General features: G+C 41.2%; 1 protein-coding gene across 5 annotated transcripts in view; it reads right to left on the minus strand.

Annotated features, from left to right (window-relative positions):
• khdrbs3 (KH domain containing, RNA binding, signal transduction associated 3) overlaps positions 1-14,003 on the minus strand; it is a 74,508-nt gene that overhangs the window by 17,575 nt on the left and 42,930 nt on the right. For all 5 annotated transcript variants that reach the window (XR_007384976.1, XR_007384975.1, XM_048993210.1 and 2 more), the window contains 4 exons: positions 11,472-11,618; positions 10,729-10,868; positions 7,969-8,155; positions 2,327-2,409 (listed from right to left, as the gene is read on the minus strand). Coding sequence is in view for 3 of the 5 variants with exons in the window: in XM_048993210.1 (XP_048849167.1) it covers positions 2,327-2,409; positions 7,969-8,155; positions 10,729-10,868; positions 11,472-11,618 (557 nt within the window). In the remaining 2 variants the exon portion in view is untranslated. The remainder of the gene's footprint in view (positions 1-2,326; positions 2,410-7,968; positions 8,156-10,728; positions 10,869-11,471; positions 11,619-14,003) is intronic.

Genomic DNA, 14,003 nt, shown 5'->3' on the forward strand with positions numbered 1-14,003 from the left:
CTACTGCTTTGAAATGGTTTCCCAATGATCAGATGCATTTTTGTCAAGGCTGAACCTGGTTTAATCTTCTGTGGATTGATGGAGACCAAATAAGCCTTGTCTTCTGATCCTCTTGTGATGGTCCTTGCGTTCTAATTGTTTTACGACATTCAAAGTGTAATTTGTTTTGTTACTGTGCAGCCTGAGCTTACGGCAGCACTATGGTTCCAGTCTGTATCGGTGTTCTTCAACCTGGTCCTTGGGGGACCCCTAGACGGTCCCTGTTTTTCTCCTACCAGGGGCTGAGAGGGAGCAAAAACGTGGACTGTCGGGGGGGGGGGGTCGAGGACCGTTGTGAGAAACGCAGATCTATACCATCAATGTATCTGCTCAATCTGCCTTCATATACTGTCTTTTAACCTCATGCTGCCTACAAAGAATAATTGGTGTATTTAAATATACAACACAATTTGAACAATCAGAAATAAAACAAGCAAAAGAAATAGCCAAAAAAATCAAAGTCAAAATTCATGAATTAACCACAAACATTCTCTGAAGAAACGACCATGTAGACTTTCCCCATTAGTTGCAAAGTCCCTAGATACAGATAACAGCTAGAGATCTGAGACCTCTTTGAATGTACAAGGCCTCTGGGTACCTCTAATGCACAACGGAGTACACTTTTCTTGCGCCTTAAGCCGCTGCTTATTTCAGATGCTACTTTTAAGGCACAGGCAGCCACTCCGGGCTTGAGCTCCACGACATGGTTTGCACATCTAACAGCCAGTACTGCAGGAGGCAGCCCTTGGTGTGTACGGGCGGAGTGCAGCTTTTCAGATAGGCCGAAACACAATGCACCATCGCGGAGACATAATCCCTCACAGGTCCCCCGCCACCGGATTCTGACATCGCCAACAAAAGAATACATCAAGCGTCACTTCCAAAAAAAGAGGACAGAATGGGCTAATACATTCTTCTGGGCGTGTGCAGTTGCCGCTAATGCAATTTTTTTTTGACATCTTAAGTGCAGTAACAATCACAGCCCTGCTCTGAAAGAAGCTGTGCAGGCAAAAACCAGGTCATTGCAAAAGCACAGTAAATCGAAGGCTGAGAGCCAGGCAGCGGTAGGCTGAAGTGTAGCCTTTGACCTGATGTGACCGGGGGAGGACGATAGCTCTCTGCACCAGATCAATACTCTGTATTTGGCTTCAAATGGATCTTCGGCTGCATCATGATCTGAGATGCTGACTTCATTTAAGCTAGAGACATCATGGCCATACATTCAAACATTAGAGTGACTTATCCCTCACAGCTTCTGGTTTGAACTGCTTAGCTAAATCTGTGACCATGCTCATTATAAACGATTAGAAAAGTTCGGAAAATGATGAAAGATTATTAAAAAAAATGGTATTAGGTGCTCAAGGGTGGCAAGGTTACCATTGTTTCCTTGAAATACCAACTGGCTTTGAGTTGATGTGATAGCCATCAAAAGGGTTTCAATTAAATTTCCTTTCCTTTTGGTTCTCTATTCAAACAACTGACTTGTGATTAAGGCACATGCCTCATATTACAACCCCAACTGATACCCCATGCTAATTTTTCCATTAGAAGTTCAATTACTATGATTCAGAATACGTCTTAATTATTTCACCGACTTCCTAATGGTTTTCACATCAAAATGGCTATTGTTCCTACTGTAATTCTAAAAGAGAACTCAAGGACTATACGTACTACATTTCGCTGAATGGAAATTGTATACCTAACCTGACAATTAATCACAGCAACACCAAGAACATGCAAGTCATGCCTTTCATCTTAGAAGAAAGCCTTAATAATTAAAACCCCTCAAATTAAGGATAGTGCTCTCAAACCTCAGGAAAAGGTTCTGAGTGTATGTGCATTATACAGTCTTGCGTCGAGTTATGTCTGAGGTTCATGGTAAATATTATACATGGATCAAGAGACGCCTGGAAGCGACACAGCACTTATCGGGTGTGTCGCTTATTGTAACAGGTGCAGGAGATTGGGCAGCGCTGCCAGAGGTATAATGAGCATCCATATGTAAGTAGTAATACAGTATGTATAGAGTAATACATTGGGCTATGTGATGGGCAACTACAATACTGAGATACGCCCAGATTCACTTGTGTCCCAAATGTGAACAAAAGCTGACACAAGGCTGCACAAATAATTTATGAAAATGTATCACGTAACCGTATATAAAATAGTAAAAAAAAACTTCAGATTTCCTGTTAAATAGCTGCTTACACTTAACATTCAATCCAAAATGCTAAATGACTGAGATACATTGAATCTTCAAGTATGTAGCTTTGTGAACGGAACTTACTTCTGTCCTTGGCTACTGTAGTTGTTGTCATAAGCGTCATAACCCTGGTCATCGTATGCAGTTCCATAGCCGTCATCATATTCCTAGAAGACAAGGTGGTGGGGGGGGGGGGGGGGGGGGTTAATTAGTTAAACATAGGGATGAGACTCAACAAATAGAGAAACTGAACCTTTATGACTGATTAATGGCGAACGAACATGGGATCAATATGCAAGTAACAGCTTCTGGTTAATTAATACAATAATTAATTCATAATTAATGAATTAATACAATAAGTAAGGGTGTACTACTAAGTGCCTCCTCCAGTGAAATGTTACTAAAATATACATTACGGTTAAGAAGAGCAGTTATATATGAGCTCGCTTGCAGTTAATATATCGAGGCCTTATGTACATTGTCAACCAGAGTGTAAAAACTGTTACTGTTTGACATGTGGGTCAATGTGTTGATCTCATCATGTCGTTTACATGCTTCATTGCCTGACAGACCGGCATCTCCCATGCAATGCCTGGGCATTATTACACATGTATACAGCAATGAGCATCTGCTTACACTTTATCTTAACCCCTTAGGTCAGGCGTCAAAGACATGCCATTCTGCATCTGACCTCATTTAGGCGACATGAGACGTCTGTTCGCAGTTCCGTTGCAACACTGTGCGTATATTTAAGCAGTAATTCCATCTGCCAGGTTTGGAGCGTGTTAATGGGATGTTTGTGACAGGTATCATTAAAAATACACCTGGTCTTACATAGCAGGAGCCTTTCTCATCAAGAGAGCTTAGGGTACAACTAGGGAACTGCAGATACACGTGCATCACATAGGGTGACATGGTGATTAAGTGGTTAGTACTCATGTATCCAGGGTAGGGATGTTTGAATCCCACTTCTGTGGCATGTTTGCATGTTCTCTTTGTGTCACGTGGGTTTTTTTCAGGTTCTGCCAGTCCAAAGGTATGCAGCTCAGCTGATTGTCTCTACTTTTCCCATAGTGTGTGAGTGCGTGCTTATGCACTCTGCAATAGACTGGCATCCCGTCCAGGCTGTACCCCAAACTTGTACCCTGTACTGCCTGGTATAGGCTTCTAAGCAACTCTGACCAGGATAGGTAGATGGAAGGATGGCTGGATTTATTTAGAAGGAGCAAGGAGAAAACCACAAGGCAACTGCAAAATGTATTGCTGAATATTCAAAAGGGTACAGTAGCCCTTTGAGGTCATGTTTTTCACAGCTTCTTGTGTTTTGTTGCTTAGTTGATTATTACCCGTTTCTATATTATTATTTTGCACTTATAAAAGCCAATATTTTCACTGGAATGATTTACGATAAGTATCTTGCTCCTGGATTCTGCTCCTACTATTAAGACTCCCGGTCCAGCAATTTTTGAGCAGAAGTCCTTGCCCTAAATGGCCATTATTTTCGCAAGGACTTACACAAACAAGATAGGTGAATGTTGATAATATGAAGACAAGGATAAGCTGTAAAAATAAGTCCAAATGACTTTAGTAAATCATATTTTACAGAAGTGAACTGGGTCTACAATTCACAAAATGTCATCCATCCATCCATCCATCTTCTAACTGCTTACTCAGTACAAGGTTATGGGACAAAACACAAAATAAAGATTTAATAAGAATATTGTTTTAATCGATTCAAACCAATTTCAATTTATTTGATTGCTTTGAATGAGCTTTATGCACAGAATGACAAGTAAAACAGCAAAACTTCAATGATGCATCAAATGTTACCGCAGCCCTGAATGTACAGGTTGTCGTGTCTTTTTTTCCCCCTTAACTGTCCCTTTGAACTGTTTTTTGAAAATAATGCAGGACATTCGAGTTTATCAGGTGCGTGTTTGACCCCGTATTCGGCAAAGAGTCAGTTAATCCTTTCATTGTCCGACAAATCACTGGAGATGCTACATTAGCAAGAGAAATGGACGTCTCTGCCCCCTGAAACGCTCACCGGCCCGATGTCTGTCCCAGGCTGCCCTCCGCACAGCCCATGCTTATAACGCGAAAAATAAAGTCAGCTTTACTGGTGTGATCGTGTATTTCTGGCAAATCGCTTCTGTGCGAAAACCATGCTTTCATTACAGGCCCGAATCAAGGCTTTTTCTTGGCACAGTTTTCTTGTCTGAAATTCACATTAACAAGCTGTTATATAATCCTGCTTTGGACAAATCTTACTGCCGGCATATACAATATTCCTGAACGTATATACAGGACATTTTTAGTGAACTTGAATGAAAATTATTATTATAATCAGTAAAATATAATTATATGTGGGGTATTATAGGGTATTTAATCTATCTTAATGTTCTCCTTGCCTTCATGTCATGTCACTTCATGGGAATATAATTACTAATACTATTAAAAATCATTAAAGTGTAGAAATGAAAGCTAATAAATGATGACAGATCTCACTATCCGCTCGCACATGTCTGAGGCACTGAGGCGTAATCTGCATGCCTCGATATGTCTGAGAACCTGGCAGTTAGAAAAACGCTGATGTTCTCTTCTCTGAGAAGACTGATCCTTGGCATGATCAAATGACAATAGTAACATTAAGGGCTAATTCATCCTAAAATGCTATGGCCCAAAACGTCACTTCAATGTTCTCCGGCATTGATAAAACTTTATTTACACCAATCTAAGGACTGTGCCCCCCTCCCACTTCGAGGATTGTGTTTTATTTGTTCTGATGTAAACTAGTCTCAGAGTAGAATCCATTTTTTGGCCTCCCATTGATGAACCAGTTGTCAGCGATGACCTTGCCCATCTATTTCCCTCAAAAGTCAGTGTTTCCCACACTATGGCCATAAAACGCTGGTGCTTTGGTTATGTACCACTGCCGCATAGTGTGGGAAAACTTGAAACCCCCTTAAAAATGTCAACACCTTTGTGTTTTGACTGCTGCTATACCATTTTATGGTTCAAAGCTATTCTTTTTTTAAAAAAAAAGAAATGCATTGCAAATATTATCTGATAGATTTTGTTTCTGTGGAGCAGATAAGAGAATCAAGCTACTAAACGACAATAATGGATAAACTATTATTATTTTTTAACCACGGTGCTTGGGGGCATCCCTGCCTTTCAGACGTCCTCTCTTCATATTTGATGTGGCACTTTGAGTTCCATAGCAGGTAGCATAGAGGTCTGCAATATGACTAATCTTACTCACAGAAGTAGTTCATTCTTTTGGTAATTTAATGAAAAACCAACATTCCGTCAGCTGCTCATGTGTTCAACAGAAAGGAGCCTGCCTGGTACAATACATCAAAACAGATCTGAATCCAATTACGCTGCGAGCAGATTAAAACACTCAGTCAATTACCCTATATAATCACATTTCGGTTTGTTATAAATTTTAATCCTAGTCATTTTCAGCAATCAGATATGGCTACTTTTATAATCTATTTCAGATATGACTGTGACTGAAATTGCCACTTACAAGCACAACACTAACATTTATTTATTGAGAATGCCAACCATAAAAATGTCTTGTTCCATCCATCCAACCATCCATCCATCCATCCATCTATCTATCTATCTATCTATCTATGCATAACATTTCCAAAAGGCCACAATAAATCCACAGGCACTGAAAGACATTCATTTCTTATAAATCCCAGTGTTGTTTCCTGTCTGACCCTTGACTTGCATACTTGCTGCAGGTTTAACCCCACACAGCTCTGCACCCGGCTGCTTGCTCTCCCAGCACCAGCTATCAAAGGGCCCACGGCACAGCGCAGGCACGATCCGGACGCCTGCTCACAGCCTTAGTCTTAAAGAGCTAGTCTGCGTATATCTCACTGCCATCATTACACCCCTCCTATGCGTTCCTGAGCACGTAATTAAGGTGGGAGCCGTTCGTGCTGCTCAGTGAAGGATATTTGGTGAAAAGCACTGCTTCTCTCTCAGGGGGTGGGCTAGTAGTGAAAAATGGGGGGGGTGGGAGAATGAAACCAATCACATCCACAAACAAGGAAATGAATTGGTCTGCGACGGAAGGATTAAAATGCTTTCATTCCTTGGCATCGCCTAGTGACAAGCTGATTTGGTGTGACGTTTTTTTTTTTTTTGGCAATAATATCAGGGCGGGAATTAAGAGCGTCCTGAGGGAGGAAGTATCTCGATTCCCGGGGTGGGCTCGCTCCCTCCGCCGGCATGCTGTGACGTTCCCGCAGATTAATGGCTCACCAGACGCCGCCGTCTCCAGTGATGTGCAGGTGTCTGGGGAGCAGTTTACAGCCATGACAATGATGGGCAACAGCTGGTCTAGGAGGCATTAGCTATGACCTCTTCGCGTTCAAATCGCCACCTTTGAATAAATCCGTCAAATGCTGTTAGCTATGGGCTAGCATGCCAATTTCCAGGTGGGGTGAACCTCTTCACCCCTCTGTCCGTAATGTATGCAGTGTTCCTGCCAACTGTCTAGCTGGCACCTGCTTCGAGGTACATGCCATTTATCAGAGTTTATACATATATCATCATATACATACAAACATGAATACATATGTGTGTGTGTGTTGGTATGTAAGATTCCATATATATAGGTGCTTGAGGAGCCAAATGTGTTTTTTTAAGCTGGTGATGTTATATTCCTTGGCAGTATTTATATTTACTCCTTTCAATGGGGGCAACGGATTGAACAGATGTACGAAAAATGCCCTTCGTTAGCCTTGCTACTGGATGATAGCTTAAAACACACATAATACCTGATTTCGAAATAACGCAAATATAAAACGCGACGCTTCAGCAGACATTTGCTCGCACCACTTCATCTGCATCTCTCCTTTACGCCTCAGAAATACCGAAGAAATATATTGTAATTACGAGTGATATAATTATGCACCTGTGTTGTGCGGCAGATTATTACTTACTGCACAGTGAATTGCTCGCTGTGTACAGAGATCGGGCGAAAGTCGCTGCCCCTAGATGGAATTGCGAGCTTTATTTCAAATCATGGGATGCTTCAGCGAACTTGTCGGAGAAGCAAACAAAATCAGTTAAGCTCCACCCTCCGCCCCCATATTTTTAATAGTCAGTGGGACCTCATTTTTCCGACCAAGTTATCTAAGACTGCTTATGACGGGAGCGGGGAACATCTGTAATGCAAGAGCGGTCAAGTTATCCCGCTGAGTTAAATAATACGCTTAGCCTGACAGGACGATGACAGGGATCAGAGAGCATTCTGGGGGGGGGGCACCAGACACGGCAAGCTCTGTTGATAATGGAAATGCACGGAATGTCACGGGAATGGGCTGAAGGACAATTGCTTGGGATTACCTGAAATCCTCTTATAGTGTAAATAAACACATATTGTTGTTACTGCAGTGTGACTTTACAGCCCAGTCAAAACAAGCCAATATATATTGCAAGGTATAGTTCAAATGTGCCGAAAAACGAGAGTCCCCAGGCCAGAGTCCCATGAGGCGGGTGGGGCTGCAAAGAGGACACTTGAGTCAAGTATTTAACCTGGATCACTTCGATAAAATAATAGTTAACTGCGTGCGTGGGTGAATTGTCATACTGCGCAGAGCTCGGCTCGAGGTCAAACCGCCTGTTACTCTGATTAAATAAATATTGCATGATTTGTAGCTATGTAAGAATGACCATGAATTGTAAGTACGGTTACTCACATATTCTCCGTATGTTTCCTGTACAATTGACGGTGGGGGCCGGTACCCGGCCGTGGAGGGTGCCCCTCGGGCCCTCTGCGTTGGCACTCCTCGGCCTCTGGTGGTTGGTGGGCGGCTCAGTGGCGCCCCCCTGGGTGCTGCCCCACGTGGCACTGCAGCCTGCGGAGGGGGCACTCCCCCGCGACTCCTGAGACACAGTAATGGTCACCAAATAGAAAGCCAAATCTATTTTGCTTGTAATTCAATCTCAGGAGAAGTAATTGCATTATATTTGCATTGTACTTGTTTATATGACTTAATTGTATAATATTTGCTTGCTTAATCTATGTATTTCCTGCAGATAAATAAATCTAAAAAATAGGGAATTAAATCAATTTGTGTTGAAGGACTTGGCTTATTAGAAGTCAAGCTACTTTCGAAAGAGCAATTTTGGGCTTGTGTATTTCGATGCAGGCTCCCCATAGACGAAACACAGAGTCAATGTAAATCACACAACGGTCTTAAAACTCAGCTGAAATACACAGTAGAGCTTCATTTCAGGAAAGATCACAGATTAGCTGGCAAGGCTGCCTGAAAACAAGGCGGCTGGTGACTCAGGGTTGAACTGCCAAACCAGAGGATGGAATATATGTGTTTAGCAGCGGCTTTGTATAGGACAATCTCATTATTATAAGCCCAGCGCTTTATTTAAATTGTGAATGCCAAGCTATTAAAAACAAATAACACAATAAGACAAATAAACCATATTTAACTAAGAGTTTATATGAATAGGCATCATCCCACAATTTTCTTATAAATCCCATAATTATAAAATCTCGCACATAAAACTTCCAATTATACAATTTTCTGCATTATGTGTGCCCCATTAGCCAATATTAATGAGATTATCGCCGACAGTCAGCTGTGGAAATTCTTTAGATGTTCTGGAACAAAAATCTAGGCTTGCACTGTTTGCTTGCATTGTTTAAATCTGATCAGATGTAAATTTGCATTGCCACTGACTGGAGAAATCATTCCAAATGCGAAGACTGTCATTAATTAGCGTGTTTTTTTCTTTCCAGTCAGTATAATCGAGAACCTGCCAGTCTTATAATAACAGCAAAATACATGCTGCGGATGCAATTTACAAAGAAGAGCAGTGCAGCAATTCACTCTGACTATATGTCTCAGGCAAATGTGTGTTGCTTTTCTATAACAAAAAACCAAAGTATCTTGTATAGCACAAATCATATAAACTGAAAGAGTCCTGTATGTACAGGACGAATCATATGAATGAAAATCACCCTGAAACTGCAACACAAACCATATAAACTGAGAATTAAACAAGTATTGAAATAAATACTAAATATTTCCCCATCATCAGCAAGCATTAAATTAAACCAGTGATAGACAACAGTAATGATTAATTGTAAACGGTAATGCTACACATGCATATTCTGGTAAATACGGTAAAGTTTTAATTAATCTGTTCATACCAGCTTATGTACAGTACTGTATGGTGTCATTTGAATTATACAGCTAGCTACTCCATGTGTGTATGAAATATTTTTTGATGTACTTGTATGTTTTTTAAAATGCTTTATAAATTGTAACGTTACCTCTCGGTGTTCAGCCTTGCCTGAACACCTGACATTCCCTTGTCATTTGCTTTTTCCGTAACTTTTCTAGGAACTTTGACAAATGGATATTTCTAACCACAGCTATTTCCACGACTGTATAAAATACACTTCTGCTTTTATGACTGCAGGTTTTGATGACTGCGTTGGTCAGTTTAATATTATGTATATGTTAGTACACTGAGAAATGCGGTTTTAACTGGACACTGTAATCTAAAGGTGTATAATTGTAAGGGTAAAATATCTTCAATAAGAGCTGCTATCAGAAACCTGCTAATTTTAATATCAAGTAACCAGAAATATGAAACCCAAAATAAGAAACTTGACGTATCTCTTCTTAACTGCACTAGACGTTTTGTACTAAAGATAATTTAGCTCCATGAGCTGAACTGAAAGGTAAATTAAGGATTAAATAACATTTCTGTGTTGGTCTACGCAAGCGGGAGATTTTAATACCATGACAATATGCAAATTCAATACAGAAAAACCCTGCTTCTCTATACTCACATTTTCTTTTTCAGTCAATTTAAGAAGCCAAAAATTTTCATTTTCAGTTATATAAATGCACATGTCAGTGTCCTATTTTTCCACGGTACTGAATCTTAGAGGACATCAAGGGTGATACTGATTTCTTTTCTTATTGCTTTAATATTCATGGACCTTGATGCCTCAAAACTGCGGTACTTAGTGCTTTGAAGTTTAATAATACTAAATATGAAACTCAAGCGTTCCACCAACCCACCCTCCGGCCCCTGCCCCTGTGGCACCTTCTGGCAGAAACTTTAGTGTCAGCGGGGACCATATCCAGAAATACGCTTTGGAGAGCTCAGGTAACTCTACTGATAGGTCCCTCTCGGTAGATTCTGTCGCCTCAGTGGACTTCACAGACTGGGGGGGGTTCCCCTCAGTAGATTTTGCCAATCAGAGAGAATTCAACCTTGAATTTTTACTACCAGGCTACACGTTTGGTCAGGGGCAAACAAATTTTGGAGGGAATTCAAACCAGTAATTTTATTTTGTGGCTACGTGTGCGTCAGGCTGGGGGACAGCAGGGGCCAGTCTGAGGGGAATTCCTTCTGCCCACTGTACCCGTGCACCCCCCCCCCCCCCCCCCCTGCGCTTGCAGGGCAGCATTCCCGGGTACCTGGGCTGGCCCGGAGCAGGTGTCCCTCTTCCTCTGGCCACTGGCTTCCCCCTCACGGCCGGCACCTTGGCGTCCTCAGAGGCCCCGTTCAGATATGTCAGCTCCTGCAGCTGTGCCTGTCTGATCTCATCATTGTAATCCTACAGACGAGGCATACCACACAGCACCCCATTCAATTACACCATATTAAATTACCCCCTTTATCTCTAGGTTACCGCCGGGGAATATATAATTAATGTACTCAGAGTGCTGTAACCTGCTCTCCTTAGGCAAGCCATCTTTCAGATTCCATGCTGATATGTAACATCGTTTGGTGGGGTTACTATGTATATTGATGCAATATACAATTAAGAAAAGAAAGATACTGCTAATGAGGATTTTATATTCTATCATACTTTATAGAAATCTTGGTTAATTATAAATTGCCTTTACTAATGGAAAAGGGATCTGTCATATCAGGTGTATAAATATACTATAAGTGAATCAACGGCCAGTTAATTTTCATTATGATGACAATTCATATGGTCATGGGCAAACAAGGCTGGTGATTGTAAAGGTAATTGTTGTATGAGACGAAAATGATTGTACCTGGGAGAGTAAGAAAGTGTGTTCTGGTGATGCGATGACTGTACGAATCAGTCCTAATTGATGCTGACTGCGCATTTATGTGCACTTCAGACTGCAATTGAGTTATGAATGGGGACATTAATAATAGAAATGAGATGAGCTTCTTGCACACGTACCGGGATGAGGAACTTCTTGATCTCCTCCAGCGCATGGCCCATCCTGGCGTAGGCCTCGGCCGGAGGGGCAAACACCTCGATGAGAACATGGAGGTCCTCGTTGAGGTGCTGGAATTTGGCCTCACCGCTCTTCCTCAGCTCCTCCTCCTGAAACATGCCACAGCTTCTACATAAACCACGTAATCCATCACTACGTTTACGTTACAGTAACAGTAAACACATATAAAACTTCAACACGCGATAGAATTTCAGTAGCATGCAATGACTGGAATAGCTGAGTAAAAAATATAGAGATGGAAGAACAGTATTACAAATAAAAATATGAAACTATTTCCCATGCGACAATGCCTTGTCCCCTTTACTCCTGCTAAAAGAGGATGTTGTGGTCACTAATTGAACTTCACAGGTCTGACCCTCAGCTAACACGCTTCATTTGGCTATTAGTGCCTTTGTTATGGCCGCTGTGTTTACTGCAAAATGACAACACAGGACTTCTGTGCTTATGGTAAAATCCAATTTTAGAGAATGAGTCAGGGCTGAGTTCATCTAATAAAGGCTTTCTTTAAGGCTCATGCTCCCCGGTTTACCCTTAGAACCGTACTCAAGTGAGATAAACAATGAGTAATAAAGGAAAAGCACTCAGACTGCTTTGGTTTTTTTGTACATTATGACAGTATTTCTGACAGTATAATAAAACATATTTTCTAGGCTTGGAATTTAAACCTATGGGACCCAGTAAGAGAATGATTAGGCGAAAAGACAAAAAAAAATAAAGAGAAGCAGCTAAAGGACTGTAGCGTAACGTAAGTAACTTAAAATATACCCATCAGCTCGTTCATCTTCATTGGAAACTGGCGTTTCTGGCAGAATATACCGGATTTTAGAGTATCCCGGGAAACAGAGGCTGAGCATAAAAATGCTTGTGAGAAGCTAATATGCAACTTTAAATGATTATAACTCTCTTCCCAACCAAACTGACAAATGATAAAGTTAAACGCAATGACAAAATGAAATTCGCTCAGGGGAGGCCCGGGCCTGAATGGGAGTGTTAGGAAGCATGAGGCAGCGCGTTGGGAGAGCCCCTTAGTGCCTGGACATGCCACATCGCCGTGAGTGACTGTCCTCTCGGCCAGTGAGCTAACAGGCTAGTGGGGCCCCTGCGGGCCTGACTCCGTGAGAGGACATCTCCTCTGCGAGCAGCTCGTTGCTGCTGGCTCCCGAGAATTCCGCCTTTTATGAAGGCTCTGAAAACTGGGCCCTTTGTGTATTAGAGATAACAGACATCAATAATCCAGAGGCTCCGTGCAGAGTCTCTGGAGCCAATGGCAAAAGATTAGAGGTGTCTAGTCTGTTTATCTATTGGCAGAATCTTCCCCTGTTATTTTTTTTCCTAACAGAAAATCTGATTATGAAGGCAATTCTTTCTAGAAAAAGAAACACAATGCTTTAAATTAATGACTTCCACAGGAAAAACAGCAAAGAGGACAAACACAATCCGTATGTGGTCTAACATGCAGCATGTAACACATAACGCCCGCTGATTAACTTCAGACAGCATTAAAATGAAGTGAAGATATAATGCTATAATAATAATTAAGCCAAATAAAAGTTTTAAATGCTATTTCAATGTCTTTATGCTGCATATTTACTTACTCCAGTGGAACAAATCTTTTAAGTGAGCTTTTATCAGTTAGACTAAATTTAGCTTCATTAGTTTTTTTTTCACAATGATGGATCCTATTTCATCTCACACAGGCTAAAATTGTTTGGACCGATGCCTATTGCTGCTTGAAGGAAATGAACGAAGAGCTGAGCTGTGGGATGCACTTCTTAGCATAGCTCGAGACATGAATCAGGTGTAATTACATCATATATATATATAAATAGCATTTTATGTAATAAAATATAAAGGGTGGACTGACGTATAGACCAACAAGTACAATCGAAAGACGGCTCATAATGCAAAAGCTATAAGAAAATAATAACAACAGTGATGCCATTAGCTCTTTGTGTTACTCTCCAGAGTCCATAAATACACTGTGACAAGTGGCCGCAGTGCTCAGGGGAAACAGGCATGGCCAGCTGACTCAATCCACATACAGTATATGGCAATAAGCACTGAATGTACAATCTCCTCTCCATCCGCACATTACCTTCTTATTGCCAAACGCCTCACATCATTCATGTATACAAGCAAAAGTAACACCATGGCTTGCAATACCAATACCGTAACCCCCCTACTTTGAAGACATCCTGCTGTTGTTGTGTAATTTATAGGGGGAGGGTCAGGAGTCAAATATCAGATAATAATGAGGTACAGTAGGTTTATTAACTTGCCTGGTACAGTTTACACTGTCTGAATGCAATTACTCACAGGCTGTAATTTGCACTGATTAATGCCTCTCTGTCAAGATCTGCATTTGTGGTACATTCATTTGTAGCACTCTTACATTGCATGTCGAGGTATGTAATTACGGACCTGAAAATTTATTTCCTACATTTACCCTGCAGTCTGCAATAACACTTCTCCTC

This window comes from Brienomyrus brachyistius, chromosome 23, assembly GCF_023856365.1.
Source record: "Brienomyrus brachyistius isolate T26 chromosome 23, BBRACH_0.4, whole genome shotgun sequence".
Taxonomy (NCBI): domain Eukaryota; kingdom Metazoa; phylum Chordata; class Actinopteri; order Osteoglossiformes; family Mormyridae; genus Brienomyrus; species Brienomyrus brachyistius.